This window comes from Spermophilus citellus (genome assembly GCF_964194105.1).
Source record: "Spermophilus citellus genome assembly, chromosome: 18".
NCBI lineage: Eukaryota > Metazoa > Chordata > Mammalia > Rodentia > Sciuridae > Spermophilus > Spermophilus citellus.
In genome coordinates this window covers 63,232,453-63,246,092 of record NC_138200.1, presented here as the reverse complement: position 1 = coordinate 63,246,092, position 13,640 = coordinate 63,232,453, and the positions used below count along the sequence as shown (strand labels likewise).

The following is a 13,640-nucleotide window of genomic DNA, read 5'->3' as shown; positions in this document are numbered from 1 at the left end:
CTGCCCTTTCTCTAGGCAGTAATAATTTCACAGCAACAAACCTCTTGTGAGGAAAGGACTGTTCGCGCATGTTAGCATCAGTAATAGCTCATGAGTGGAGGGATGGCAGTGACTACATGGAAACTTGCAAAAGCTGAAGACAGCTGTAAATTCCCTTGGTGTCTTCAAATCAGAAGAGAGATGGCAAAGCAGATGAAGCTGCAGCAACAGGAGTCTCCAACCACAGAAGCATTTTTCTAGAAGACATTTTAGGTGCAATTTAAGTATGTTACACTTTGCTAAAACATTTTGGAGATTTGGTAAGTTTGCACTCTACTACCTTGCAAGCTTGGCTTCAGCTAAATGGCTGTATTGGTTTTATAGGAACAAGATATAGTTTTAAAGATGGAAAGACTATCTATAAAAGGGCAAATGTATGCAACACAACAACAATCATTTTTAGATCAACATCTTACACTTTATAATACACTCACATTTATACACAAATTTGTGTTTACAAGTACAAAAGGCAAAAAACTGCAAAGAATCTAAGCAACTGCATCATCAGCTACATTCAACAGAGTTAATACTGTTGTCCCTGCTCCCATTATCTAAATCTGGAAGGAAATAATAAACACCATCCAACCTGGACTTCACCTTTAGAAGTTGGAGACTGCGTGCAACTCGGCGCATGTCTGAGTTTCCACAGAGCTGAACTGAGATTCCATCGTGTTCCAGGCCAAATCAGCTAGAAGAAAGTCATCCATTGCTGTCTGAGTTTCATTGCTGGTAAAGAACAAGCTCCCCAAGGTTTCAAAACCTGAACTCATGGTCTGTGTTTCTGTACTGTTCAACTGAACTTTGCTCTCTAGGGCAGATAGGTTTTTAGCAGCGGAGATTCCTTCAGTTTGGGTCTCTGTGTCTGATGAATCAGTGCTCATGGAAAAGCTGGAGTGTTTCAAGATGCTGCCAAGGGGCAGATGAGGGCTACTGTCCAAAAAGAAGTTTAAGTCTGTCTGCGTTTGCGTGTCAAACATCTCAAGGCCTAGGAAGTGAGAACTTCCCCTATACCCGTAGGGCTGGACAGATGTGTCTGCAAGTAAGAAGTCAGTTTGGGTCTCTATGTCCAGTGATTCCAAGACTGGCTCAGTGTTCATGGTGCTAAGTTCACTCTCTTCAGTTTGAGTCTGGATATTTGAAGCTGAGAAGAACTCTTCAATATCAAAATCTATTCCAGGATTCTGGGTTGAGCCAGATGGCAGCTGAGTGTCAGGCCCAGGGTTTGTGTCAGACAAAAGACTACGGTTATCCAATGTCTGATCGGGCAGATTACTTGACAAGATGTTTTCTAAATCACTTAATAAATCTATGGTTTGGGTCTGATTATCTGTCATGTTCTGTGAAGGAAGCATACTATTCTGTGCACTGAAGCTCAAAATGGGTGCAGATTTCTCAATATCTCGATTTAAAGTCTTAGGGTCATTCTGAGGTAACAAACCACGAGTTACTGTCTCTGCTACTAAGCTGCTGCTTATAATAGTGTCTGCAGGGTCACTGTATGATGAATGGACACTCTCAAAAATGTCTCTGCACATTCCAGCTTGGTCCATCTGTACTTGGCCATGTGTGGGACTTTGGATCCCACTGGTTTGGGTTTCTCTGGAGATCCCACCTGGCTGATAACAAGTGTCCATAAATGCATCAGTCTGAGCGGCTATAGATGAAGTTACCTTAGAGCTGGGCAGAAGCGTCTGGGTGTGAACACTAATGGGAAGGGACACTTGAGAATCAAATGACAGATCAGTCTGAGAACAAGATGATACAGAGGAATCAGGGCCAACCCACTGTGCAGAAGGTAGGAAGTTTTGTGAGGCATAGGACAGATCCGTCTGTACATTGATTGAAGAAATGCTGTTCTTCTGACACGTGTTCCCTAGTTCTTGTAAAGGATTAGACAGATTTTTACCCAAGTTCACTTGAACACCGGTACTAACTGGCTCAACAACAGGATTTATAATTTTTGAAAGAGGTAGGCTCTCCTTAAGAGAACAAGCCTCTGACTCTAGGCCAAGGATCAGGGTTCCTACTGACAAGGGCACTAAGTGCACAGCACCTGCAGTGGAGCCCTGATCCATACCTAACACCACAGGCTGGGCCGAAGAGTCGGCTGTAGGCACGAAGACAGGCACAGGAGAGAACTGCATGACTGGAAGTTTAACTAAAGCCACTTTGGGCTTTGGTAGAAGCAACTTCTGAGGATATCTCGGAGGTGTTGTGACACTCTGTTTTCTGGCATTAGAGCTGCAAGAATCTTCAAAAGAATTTACTAATTTTATTTCTGAAGTTTCTAGTTCTTGAGGATCTGGTCGAGGAGGGGGTTGAGTGCTCAATGGTTCAATGGTCTTATTAGATAACTTCTGGTTTTGTAGATAGTTTTCCATTTTCCTTTTTTTACTAGGTGGATCCCTAAAGACAATGACAAAGCAAAAAGAAAACAATTTTAAAATGCTGCTTTCTGAGCTGGGTGAGGTAATCCCAGCTACTTGGGAGGTTTAGGTGAGATGATTGCAAATTTGAGGCCAGCCTAGTCTAGCACGTGAAAGGCTCTGGATTCAAGCCTCCATACTGGGGGGGGGGGGGGGGGAATGCAGCTTTCTTAGACCATGACACTATGTCTTAATGATACATGCTACTGCCCTTATCACAGGTCAGACCCCACCCAAAGAAGACTATTCCCTTCTTGAACTTCTGGGAATGGGGCTTATTATGGGGCAGATATTCAGAAACATGCAGATAGGGAAGAAGAAAGCATATTTTTTTTTTTTTTAAATGCTGTAAGTACTAGAATTTAACCATAAGGAAGCCAAAAGAGGTATACATAACACAAGTTTCACCATCCGTAAAGTTGGAAGCTATTACAACAAATAGAAATTTACTTTTTCTTGAGTACTAGGGATTGAAACCAGGGGCACTTTACCACTGAGTTACCTCCCCAGCCCTTTTTAATTTTTATTTTGAGACTTGCTGAGTTGTTGAGGCAGGCTGTGAACTTGAGATTCTCCTGCTTCAGCCTCCCAAGTTGCTGGGATTACAGGCATGCACCACTGACTGGCAAGATGTTCCATTAAAAAATTTCTAAAGACCTAGTTTTCCCTTCCCTCAAAAAGAAGTACAGGGTTGGTGTTGTGGCTCAGTGGTAGAGTGCTCGCCTAGCACACGTGAGGCACTGTGTTTGACCCTCAATACCACATAAAAATAAAGTCATTGTGTCCCATCTACAGATAAAGAAAAATATATGGTAGTACAGAGTCATGATAAAACTTACTCTTCAGCAATCTGATATTCCTTACCAGAAGATGGTGGAAATTCAGATTTCAAATGGGCATAGTAAGAGACCCTGAGAGAGTTGGCAATAGAAAAAGGAGGAATAACTGGGTCAGATTCCAGAACCAGATACAATCCTTTGCTAGCACTGGTGCCATTTCCAAAAGCTCCCTTCTTTGATGTCATATTGCTTGTCCATCATTCCTTTTCCTCTCCTTGTACTGTTAGTTCTCCAGGAAGTTTCAGATGAAACTCCTCCACAGCTACTGACTTATGTGCCACTGTTTCTTTGCTCTTTACCTGTGTTCTGCAGGGATCTCGTGACCAGTTCGGTAGATATGAGACTGTAATGCCGTTCTGCTGGCATAGGGACAGCCGCATGTGCACTGGAAGGTCTTGCCACAGTCCTCTGCGTGCCTTTTCAAGTCCCACTCGGTACCATAGGAATTGCTGCACTTGCTGCATTTATGCTTCTTCTCGGCATGCATTTTCATAAAGTGCTACAGAGAGCAAAGAAGGAAGGAGGGTGAGAAACAGCCACGGCACCAAGTCCTGAGAACATCAACACACCCAGCTTAATAGTGACTTCACAGGTACAAACAGAACAGTCCACCCTCAAGAAAAGAACAGGGTAACTGCAGTTTATCACCAGACTCTTCTTAGGGCTTTAGCTTCACGCACAGAGGAAACTACTTTGGAATGGATCCAGGGTACTGGCCTTGAGACTGACCTACAAAGAAGTGCTGCAGGACAGGGAAAACAAAAGTCTTTAAGATGCTCTCCTCTGGACACCCTGCAGCAGTTCCTGAGGAAACATTCCAGAGCTTTCTTCCAGGCCCAAATACCTCTTTCCCTAGTGGCTGGGCCCCTCCCTCCTCTTAAGATAGCTGCTCCTGAAATTGTTTTTTTCCTGGATTCTGCAGGTTCTCACTTCCCTGGGAGGACAGTGGCTTTGTGTCTTTGCCCTAAGCCCTTGGAAGCAGATTCACCTAAGAGAACTATGAGCACAAATATTCTTGCTCTTTGATGGAGAGGTACTTCTCTTCCTCTCCAACCCACTCCTGGTAATGTTCCCTCCAAGATAAGCCTCCTTTCTGTCCACTGGAATTACACCCACACTCAACCCTTGTACCTACCACTTGGGAGGTACAGGGGCAGCAGCTTTAGCAAGAGCTTATTCTCAATTCTCTGGTAATGTTTGCTAAGTAATTAGACTGCATACTAGGTTTATACCATCTGTATATCATCCTCAGAGAAATATATTAAGTGAAATACCTGTTTTACGAGAGAAAACTGAGAAAATGGTCTGTCGGGACCTCTAGGGCATCCTTCAATTGGACAACAGTAGAATTTTGGTATGGTTTTCAAATCTTTTCTTATTGTTGGATTTACTATGCCATCCTGCAAAAGGAAAATTAAAAAATTATTTTCAAAACACCCACAACAGAACAGGCTGGTTGTAGAAATAAGGGAATATGTGAAAATGGGCACAAGCATTCTTTTTAGGGAATGGAAAATGTTTTAAAATTGGATTGTGGTGATGGGTTTACACATCCATAAATCTACTAAAATAATTGAGTTATTCATTTAAATTAAATATATTTTATAGCATGTAAATTATTATTCTCAATAAATTGTAAATTTTTCCCCAACTATGTTTTCTTAAAAAAATAAAATAAAATATAAACCTGACTTCTCTCTATCCCTTTAAAACTCTTCGAAACTTAAAATCCATATTCTTGCAGCTAGCTTCTCTTTTGCAAATGGACTCACACAGTTATTCATAGTCAAGATTGGGGTGTCACCTTTGGTCTTCTTTATTATTCTACCCCAAGATTCCTTGTCTTAAGTCCCTGAAAAAAACTTCGTTTGACTAGGGCCTGGGGACCCCCTATTCAATGGCATTTTGTCTTTCTCTGATCATTGCACTGCCCCCTAAAGTACCAAAAAACTAGTTGACACCTTTACACAACTGTTGATTCAGGCTCAGTTCTAAGCACTGACTACATACCAACTCACTTAATCCCTTTTTTTCTTTAATTTTGTATAGTTATAGACGGACAGCATGCCTTTTTTTTTTTTTTTTTTATGTGGTGCTGAGGATCGAACCCAGTGCTTCATGCATGCTAGGCAAGCGCTCTGCCACTGAGCTACAGCCCCAGCCCCTCACTTAATCCTTTTTTTTTTTTTTTTGGTGGCACTGGGATTGAATCCAGTGGTGCTTTACCACCAAGCTACATTCCCATCCCTTTTTCTTTTTTGGGAGAGGGTCTTGCCAAGTTGCTGAGGCTGGCCTTTTTGAACTTGCTGATGCCCTTCCTGTTCCCTTTCTCAAACACTGTCCCACTCAGCCTAATGCTTTGCCCACCTCCAGTTGGACCCACTATATCCATTCTTGGATGAGTCTCCTTCTTTGAAGGTTCAATTTGAGCCCCATACCCTTCTTCTACCTTCAGACAGAAATCAGGTAGAAGTGCATGTGGCATTGGAGAGGGCTGGGTTTGTACTGTTTCCATTACTGACTAGTGTGATCTTGGGAAGGTAGTTAACCTCTGAGCCAGTGTTTACTTATTTCTAAAACAGAGGGGACCTGCTTCTCAGGATTACCTGTAGCTTAGGTGTCTGGATTAGCATGGGCCCAGCCCAGCTCAGTGCTCTAGACTGTCCAGTTCCTTGTTCTGTCACCACCCTGAAGATCTTTCTCAGAATTCCGAGAGCACCTATGCTACCTTAAGAGCTGTCATTTTTTCTATAGTTCCCGTCTCCCAGACTAAGCCTTTTTTTTTTTTAATTTATTTTTTTTTAGTTTTTGGTGGACACAACATCTTTGTTTGTATGTGGTGCTGAGGATCAAACCCGGGCCGCACGCATGCCAGGCAAGCGTGCTACTGCTTGAGTCACATGCCCAGCCCACCAGACTAAGCCTTTTAAAGACAGAAATTTAACACACCTCTTGGAGCCATCTTCCTCCTTATAGAAGACAGCAGGCCACCTGCTACATGCAGTGCACTGGAGGTGGGGGTGGGTGCAGGGCTGGTCCCTGCCCTGAGAACCACCAGTGCCTGGACTCAGCCCCAGGTTTTCTGGTCTTGGAACTGGATTGGAACCCATATTTGGTTTTATAACCTTGCTGGATGACCCCAGTGTGCAGTCTGGGATAAGAACTACAATGTAGCTGTACGTCTGGAAGTTCTGGAGCTGGCCTGCTGTAATTTCAACTCTCTACCTGGCCACTTTATGTGACTAGAGCAAATTAAACTGGCTGGTCTACTTACCTACAAAGTGGGAGTAACAACACTGTGCATTTGGGGGTCGCTGTGGGGACTGAACTAACACACAGAAAGGCTTAGAACAGTGTTCACCGCACAATAAAGCAATTAATGTTGGCTCTGGCCACTGGTGGCAGAGGCTTTCCTTTCCTTCTTTGCTTTATTATGCCAACCAACTCAACACCAGTAAACTAAAGTGGTACTTTAGCTATTCAATTGGTCAAGTCTAACTGCCCAGGCTTTTCTTGAACACCAAATCTGCTGGCTCTAATAACAACTGACATTGTCCCTCATCCCCAACTTCATTTCACTCACCAATTCATCTAGTGTTTTGTTTTTATGGAAATCTTTTACCATTTATATTCCAGCTTCTAGGCTGTCACATGCTCCATAAACTGCTGACTGGCTCACTTCAAAACTTCTGATACATCCTCAGAGGTGCAAAGCAACCCTTTTCTTTCAAACTCCCTCCTGTGTCCACACCACAAACTCACCCTCTTCAAGCACCTTTTCCACCTCCCAGATGTTCCTTTCTCTCTATTCCTGGTTGAAGTCTTCTGACTCTGGACTGTGTTGTTAACCTCTAAATATGTCTTTATCATTCAGACTTTGCCAGATTCATCTCTCTCAAAATACAGCTTTAGTCATGTCATTACTTCACCCAAACATTTCTAACAGCCTAAGAGTATGACCCAAGTTCAGGACAAAGTCCCTAACTACACACTTTCTAGGTCCCTTTATCTTCTCTGATTACTCTTTTATTGCTTTGGAATCAAAGTGTTTCAGATTTTTAAATATTTGTATACACTCCAGCAGTTGAGCATACTTAATCTGAAAATCCCAAAATGTTCTAAAATATAAAACTTTTGAGCATCATTTTGGTACTCAAAAATTTACCAGATTTCAAGGCATTTCAGATTTTGGATGCTTGAGCTGTAATTATAATTTCATAAACCTTTTCATGAGCAGGGATTTACTTGTGTCTTCTATTGCATTTAGGAATATTCTGAAAAAAGTAAATGTCCAATATAAACTTGTGGCACTGTACTACACATATTCAAGTGGCCCCCTAAGCCAAAACTATATCTTGTGGCAATGAGGCCACTAAAGACAGTCATATTGGATATCAATAACCCCAACATTATATTTTTATATTTTATATTATGCTCCATAATATGTTCTTAAACCCAAAGAACAAAGAATCTCTAGCAGTCAAGAAAGGCCTATTTACTCCCACTCTTCCTGCCATTTTACAGGCCACAGTAATCACCTAACACTGTATAGCTCCTGAGCTTTATGGGGGCCAACTCCTCAGCTCCCCCATCACAGTAGTCCACTCAGTTTTTGAACCTTCTTCCCATTCTGGTCCTGAAACAGTAAGATCTTGGGTAGGCTGGGGAGATGAGAAATGGCAACAGCAAAACAAAACAAGAACCACAGTGAGAAAGCGGTGTTTATGTATAAACCACTTTATCTATATATAACTTACCAGATATGGTACTGCATCTTTTATGTGCATGATCGAAAAAAAGTCTACAAAAAAACTTCACGTAGAAATATTTTAAGTGACAGAATTTGAAAAATTATCTACAAGAGGAAACAATCCAAAAACAATATGGAAATAAAATAAAGGTTTACTAACAACTAAAAAAATGTTAAAAACAATCACCAATTGTTTTAAAAAATATGGAAAAATATACATACAAAAGAAAAGGGAAAAGGAGGGACATAGTTGTAAAGGATAAAGGGAAAGGTTTGTAAGGACGGTAGCAATTGCTGTCCAGCACCAGATCACCTTTACAGAAAGCAACCAAGAAGAAAGCTAGTTTGCTTTGTCATCTTACTCTAAAGCGAAAATCTGTAGTCTTTGCAAAATGTTGTCTACAAAGCAAGTTGGCACATTAAAAGCAAACCACTAGACTGAACATAATATAATATCCTCTGGGCCATGTTTTAAAAATATAATGTTGCTCCATAATAGGTTCTTAAACCCAAGGAACAAAGAATCTCTAGCAGTCAAGAAAGGCCTATTTACTCCCACTCTTCCTTTTTCTGGATCACTTTAGCTTCCATCCCAAATCATCATAGCTCCCATTTCTCTATGGATCCCACTGCAGGCAAGGTTTGATTAGGATACTTCAAATTTCCTTAAAGCAATGACATAGAACATGGAGATTAAGAACCCACATAAACCCAAAAAGAAGAAAATTCCTTCCAGCTTACAATTCAATCCCCCCATTCTTTCCCATTATCCTTTAGAAGGGTTTGTTAATCATTTACATTATGAAAGGAATATTAAAATAAGAACCATACAACAATGAATGGGGTAGGAACAAAAGATTATCATAACCTGGGAAATAAAAACAGAGGAAAGAAATCAGAATGATGCAAGTAGTGTAACCAAAACAATGAAAATTTCCACTGAATATAAGAAAGTGGATCGATCAGACATACTTAGAAATAGCTTTAGACCAGAAAGGGATTGCATGTACCTGATTGAGGACACCCCTAAAGCCACAGAGAACTTCCTGGCCAGCCCAAGTCCCCAGGCTTCTCTCTTGCCTCTCTCTCCTCCCAAACATGTTGATAACATCAGGTATCAAGAATAAAGTGTGAAGAGTTTTCCAGGCAGTAATCAAGCTAAGGGTATAGATTTGCCACCCTGGGGCACCACAATACAGGCATGTCTATTTTGTCACATTGGCTACTTTCATTAAAGAAAACGGACTCCTTTCCACCAAGACAGTGGATGTCCAGGGGCTACTGGCACTCTGGTTAGAAAGGGAATGGCCAGGTGCAGCAGCACATACCTGTAATCTCAGCCACGTGGGAGGTGTAGCAGGATCTCAAGTTGGAGGGAGACCCTGACTCAAAATAAAAAGCGCTGGGGATGTAGCTTGGTGCTTGCCTAGCATGTGTGAGGCCCTGGGTTCAATCTCCAGTACTATAACAAATAATCAGCAGAAGAATATAGCAAAGTGAGCTGTTTGAAAAGAAAAAATAAAAACAAAAATAGTGATGGTTCTGAAACAGAGTTTAATTCTTGCTTAAAAAGGTTGATCCAGGGCTGGGGATGTGGCTCAAGCGGTAGAGCGCTCGCCTGGCATGCGTGCGGCCCGGGTTCAATCCTCAGCACCACATAGCAACAAAGATGTTGTGTTCGCCGAGAACTAAAAAATAAATATTAAAAATTCTCTCTCTCTCCTCTCTAAAAAAAAAAAAAAAAGGTTGATCCAGTGACTTTGAAGGAATCTTTGAAATGTTCATCTTTCACTGCTCTACATTTAAGTTCAGAAAGAGATCCTGAGTATATTGTGCTGTCTTCAGATAAAAGAAAACTGAAAAGTGAATGACGAAAACCAAATGACTTCACCTAATTTCTAGGCAAAGGAGGATACTAGAATTCTGAAATACTTAATTCCATGTGAAGGTTTAACTATCAAAACCTGTATTGGGGGCTGGGGATGTGGCTCAAACAGTAGCACGCTCCCCTGGCATGCGTGCAGCCCGGGTTTGATTCTCAGCACCACATTACAAACAAAGATGTTGTGTCCGTCAAAAACTAAAAAATAAAATATTAAAAAAAAAAAACAACAACAACAAAAAAACCTGTATTGGTTCAAACATACTTTTTCTCAGGCCTATTTTATGTTATGTACTGGTCTCTTGTGGATTTCTGACCTTTACATTATTTTAAAAACATAATCAGAAATAAACCTACTCATACTGTCAAACTAGTCCTGAAGACTAAGTGGTATATTTATGTTAAACAGAGGCTTAACAACATCTTGAAAGTTAGAGTTCCCAACAGCAAATCCAGAGAAAAGAAAAATATAAATTGCTAAGAAATGCTGGTTAGAATAATTTCGTTAACACAAGAGAGGTTCCTGGACAAACTGGCAGCTTAGCTTTATGCTCAGAGACATACTTATGTCTACCAGCCAGGGGACAACACTGAAGGTGGATCAAGAACCTAGGTATCAGGCTGGAGAATCCCCGACCAACGTTAGATTTAGTTATAATTTAGTATGAAAGAGAAAACAGTACATTGAAGATCATTCTGGGAAACCCAACTCTTCTGTATAACACCACAGCCTGCCTGCAGGTCTTCCTCAGCATACCCCCTGCCTGACAGATTTTCACAAGAGAACGCTGTTATATCTTTGGTTCTGTTGGTGTAAAAGAGATCACCTTTCCCAGACAACACGTTTATCTGTTCCACTCCGGATTACAACCTCAGAATTCCTGTTGATCTTATCAGAAGTCGGGTTCGAAGATGGTTTCCTATGAGGATTTACCTGAAGCTCAGAACATGCAACACTTGGGTAACCGAGTCAACTCAGACGCTGGAGAGCTACATATACACAAACTTGCTTTACAGTGACTTACGTTTTCCTATTATGTCACTGCTGGCATGACAGTAATGACAGAAATTATGACTTAATAGGTTGGGGTAGGGCCAGTCCTCTGGATTTTTAATAGCCTTTCCATAGAGTGCACCAAAGGTTGAAAATCACGCCCCCTTTTACATAATGTGGGTTTCTCAGACCTGTCACGTTACACTGTTGCCCTCCTCACGGAAATCCACGGGAAGTCCCTGGGGTCCCATTCCTAAGCAAGTGACGGCACTTAGGGCCAAACCTGCAGCAGCTGCTTTCTAACAACTGGGCAGGACCCACTCGGCATCGCTGGCAGGCGGAAAGCAAGCGGGCAGCACCTGTTTCTCATCCACAGAACCCGGACAAGGCGCCCTCGCCAGGCGCGGCAGGGCGAAGCCACGCGAGGCAACACCGGGGCTGGAGCCGGGAGCCGCCGCCCCCGCGCGGCCACCCCAGCGCCCCAGGCCGCTTTGTCGGGCCGCCGCGCGGCGCTCACCTGGAGGCGGTGGCTCTTGACCAGGTGCATGTTGAGCGCCGGACTGTTGGGCAGGATCTTGCCGCAGCCGCGCACTGTACACAGGATGTTGGTCCGCACCGCCCGCGACAGCTCGCTCACCGACGGCTGGATCAGCTCGCGCGCGGGCGGCGCCGGGGCCGCGGGCTGCTGCCGTGCCGCTGCGGGCCGCGGCCGGCTGCCCCTCAGCCGGGACCCCAGGGGCCCCCACGGGCCCGAGGCGGCGGCGGCGGCTCCCCGCGCGGCCTCCAGGACGGGAGGAGCGCCCGCCGCCAGAGCCGCGGGCCCCGCCGCCGCCGCCGCCTCCGAGGCCGCCATGGCTCCCGCACGGCGCCCGACCAGCTCGCAGGCCCCGCCTCCGCCGCAGCCACTTCCGGAAGGGGGCGGGGCTGCCGGGCTTATTAGAATCCGGCCGGCACGGCGGCTGCGGCGCCACCTATCGGTGGCGGAAAACGCGTGTCCGCGGGAGCGCACACCCAGGGAGGAAGTGGAGGGAAAGCTTGAAGCCAGCAGGTAAAGAGTATTTGGTCCGGCTGATGGTTGGTTCTTAGCGTTCCTAGGAACTCGACCTCAGGCAGCAGGTGGAGAGAAAGAGCAACGCGTTGAGGAGCTCTGATTCCTAAAGATCATCAAGAACCCCAAAGGTCAACTGCACGAGAGGCAGTAACCCTAATTTCTACTGTGCTTCATTGAAGCATACCACGAACCAGGCTCTGAAGGTTGCACTTTCCACTTAGTATCTCATTTGTGTCCTCAAAACCACAGAAACAGGTGTGTCTCCATTGTGCAAAAAGGAAATTTAGGCTTAGGGAAATTAAGTAACTTGCCGGGTGTCATGGCATACACCTGTAATTCCAGAGACTCAGGAGGCTGAGGCAAGAGGATTCCAAATTTGAGCCTAGCCTGAGCAATTAGTGAGAGCTTCAGCAACTTATCAAGACCTTGTCTCAAAGTTAAAAAAAAAAAAAAAGGACCAAAAAGAAAAAAAAAAAAATCAAGTACCAAGGGCCCAAGGTCACACTAGGGATTAAATGATCATTGCAGTTGTCAGGGTCGATTCTTTTAAGGCATTCATATTTACTTGACTGTATTTTACTTGCTGAAATTCTATTTCTTTTCGGGAGACAGTGTAGTTCAGTACATGGAGATCTACCTAGAAAGACGAGGAATCCTGTAAATGGGAATATGTGGTGGTGGTAGACAAAAGGGAGGGGTGAGGATTGCAGTAAATTGGAAATACATCTTTAAAAGGGGTGGTGGCTGCTATTCATCTCTGGTATTGCTAGTTGTATGTGTGAAAGAACTTCCAATTTTTAGATATTAGCATCTGTAAGTTTTCTACTGCTAATCACAGAGGACCACAAAATTGGTATCTTAACAAATGTAACATCTTACAGTTCTATAGAAGTCTGAAATGGGTGTTATTGGCCAAGAGCAAGGTGTCAGCAGGGCTGGCTCCTTTTGGAGGCTCTGGGGGAGACTGGTTACTTACCTTTTCCAGCCTCTAGAGGTAGTCTGCATCCCTTGGCATATGGCCCTTTCTTCTCCCACCAAATCAGTGAGTTGAATCTGTCCCATCACATCCCACTGACTTCTTCAGTAGTTGTTTTTTCTTGTGACTTTTATTCTTTTTTCCACCTTTTCTTCTCACATTTTTTGTGGTGCTGGGTGTTGAACCTAGGGTCTTGTGCATGCTAGGCAAGCAGCTATTGCTGTACTACGTTCTACTTACTCTTGGGGACCCTAATGGTCACATTGGGCCCATCCAGGTGATCTTCCAATTGCAAAGTCCCTTTGGCTCCTAGGATAACATGTGGATTCCAGGGATTATGATGTGGATGCTTTGATGGGGGGCAATGATTTAGCCTAATAGTGTCTAGAATGCTGGCTGATTATGACTGCTGGCTTTTGCTTCAGTAAAACAAAATTAGTAATGCTATCTGCTTTATGAGATTATTAAAATAAGTCAATGGGACATTTAGCACAGTACTTGATACTTACTAAGTGTTCAATGAGCATTAGTTATTTATTCATTTTTGGAAAACTTTCAATTGACTGTGGAGGTCATTGACTCTGCACTTACTGCTGCATCTGTGTCCAAGCAGCATTTGAAGGGTGATGATCAAGTGCATAACTTGATGATTGGGTAAGCCCTTAGTACTGTCACTTTCGTAA

General features: G+C 43.4%; 2 protein-coding genes across 2 annotated transcripts in view; one reads left to right on the top strand and one right to left on the bottom strand.

Annotated features, from left to right (window-relative positions):
* LOC308637074 (uncharacterized protein C16orf46) overlaps positions 1-3,742 on the top strand; it is a 32,033-nt gene extending 28,291 nt beyond the window's left edge. The window contains exon 2 of the transcript XR_014019546.1: positions 3,617-3,742. The gene's annotated coding sequence lies outside the window, so the exon portion shown is untranslated. The remainder of the gene's footprint in view (positions 1-3,616) is intronic.
* Positions 637-11,812, bottom strand: ATMIN (ATM interactor). The gene is made up of 4 exons (XM_081273120.1): positions 11,448-11,812; positions 4,579-4,704; positions 3,604-3,803; positions 637-2,445 (listed from the first exon to the last, which is right to left on the bottom strand). Exons 1-4 carry the CDS (start codon positions 11,781-11,783, stop codon positions 639-641), a joined length of 2,469 nt encoding a protein of 822 aa, XP_081129246.1. The 5' UTR covers positions 11,784-11,812; the 3' UTR covers positions 637-638.
* Between the last annotated feature and the right edge of the window lie 1,828 nt (positions 11,813-13,640).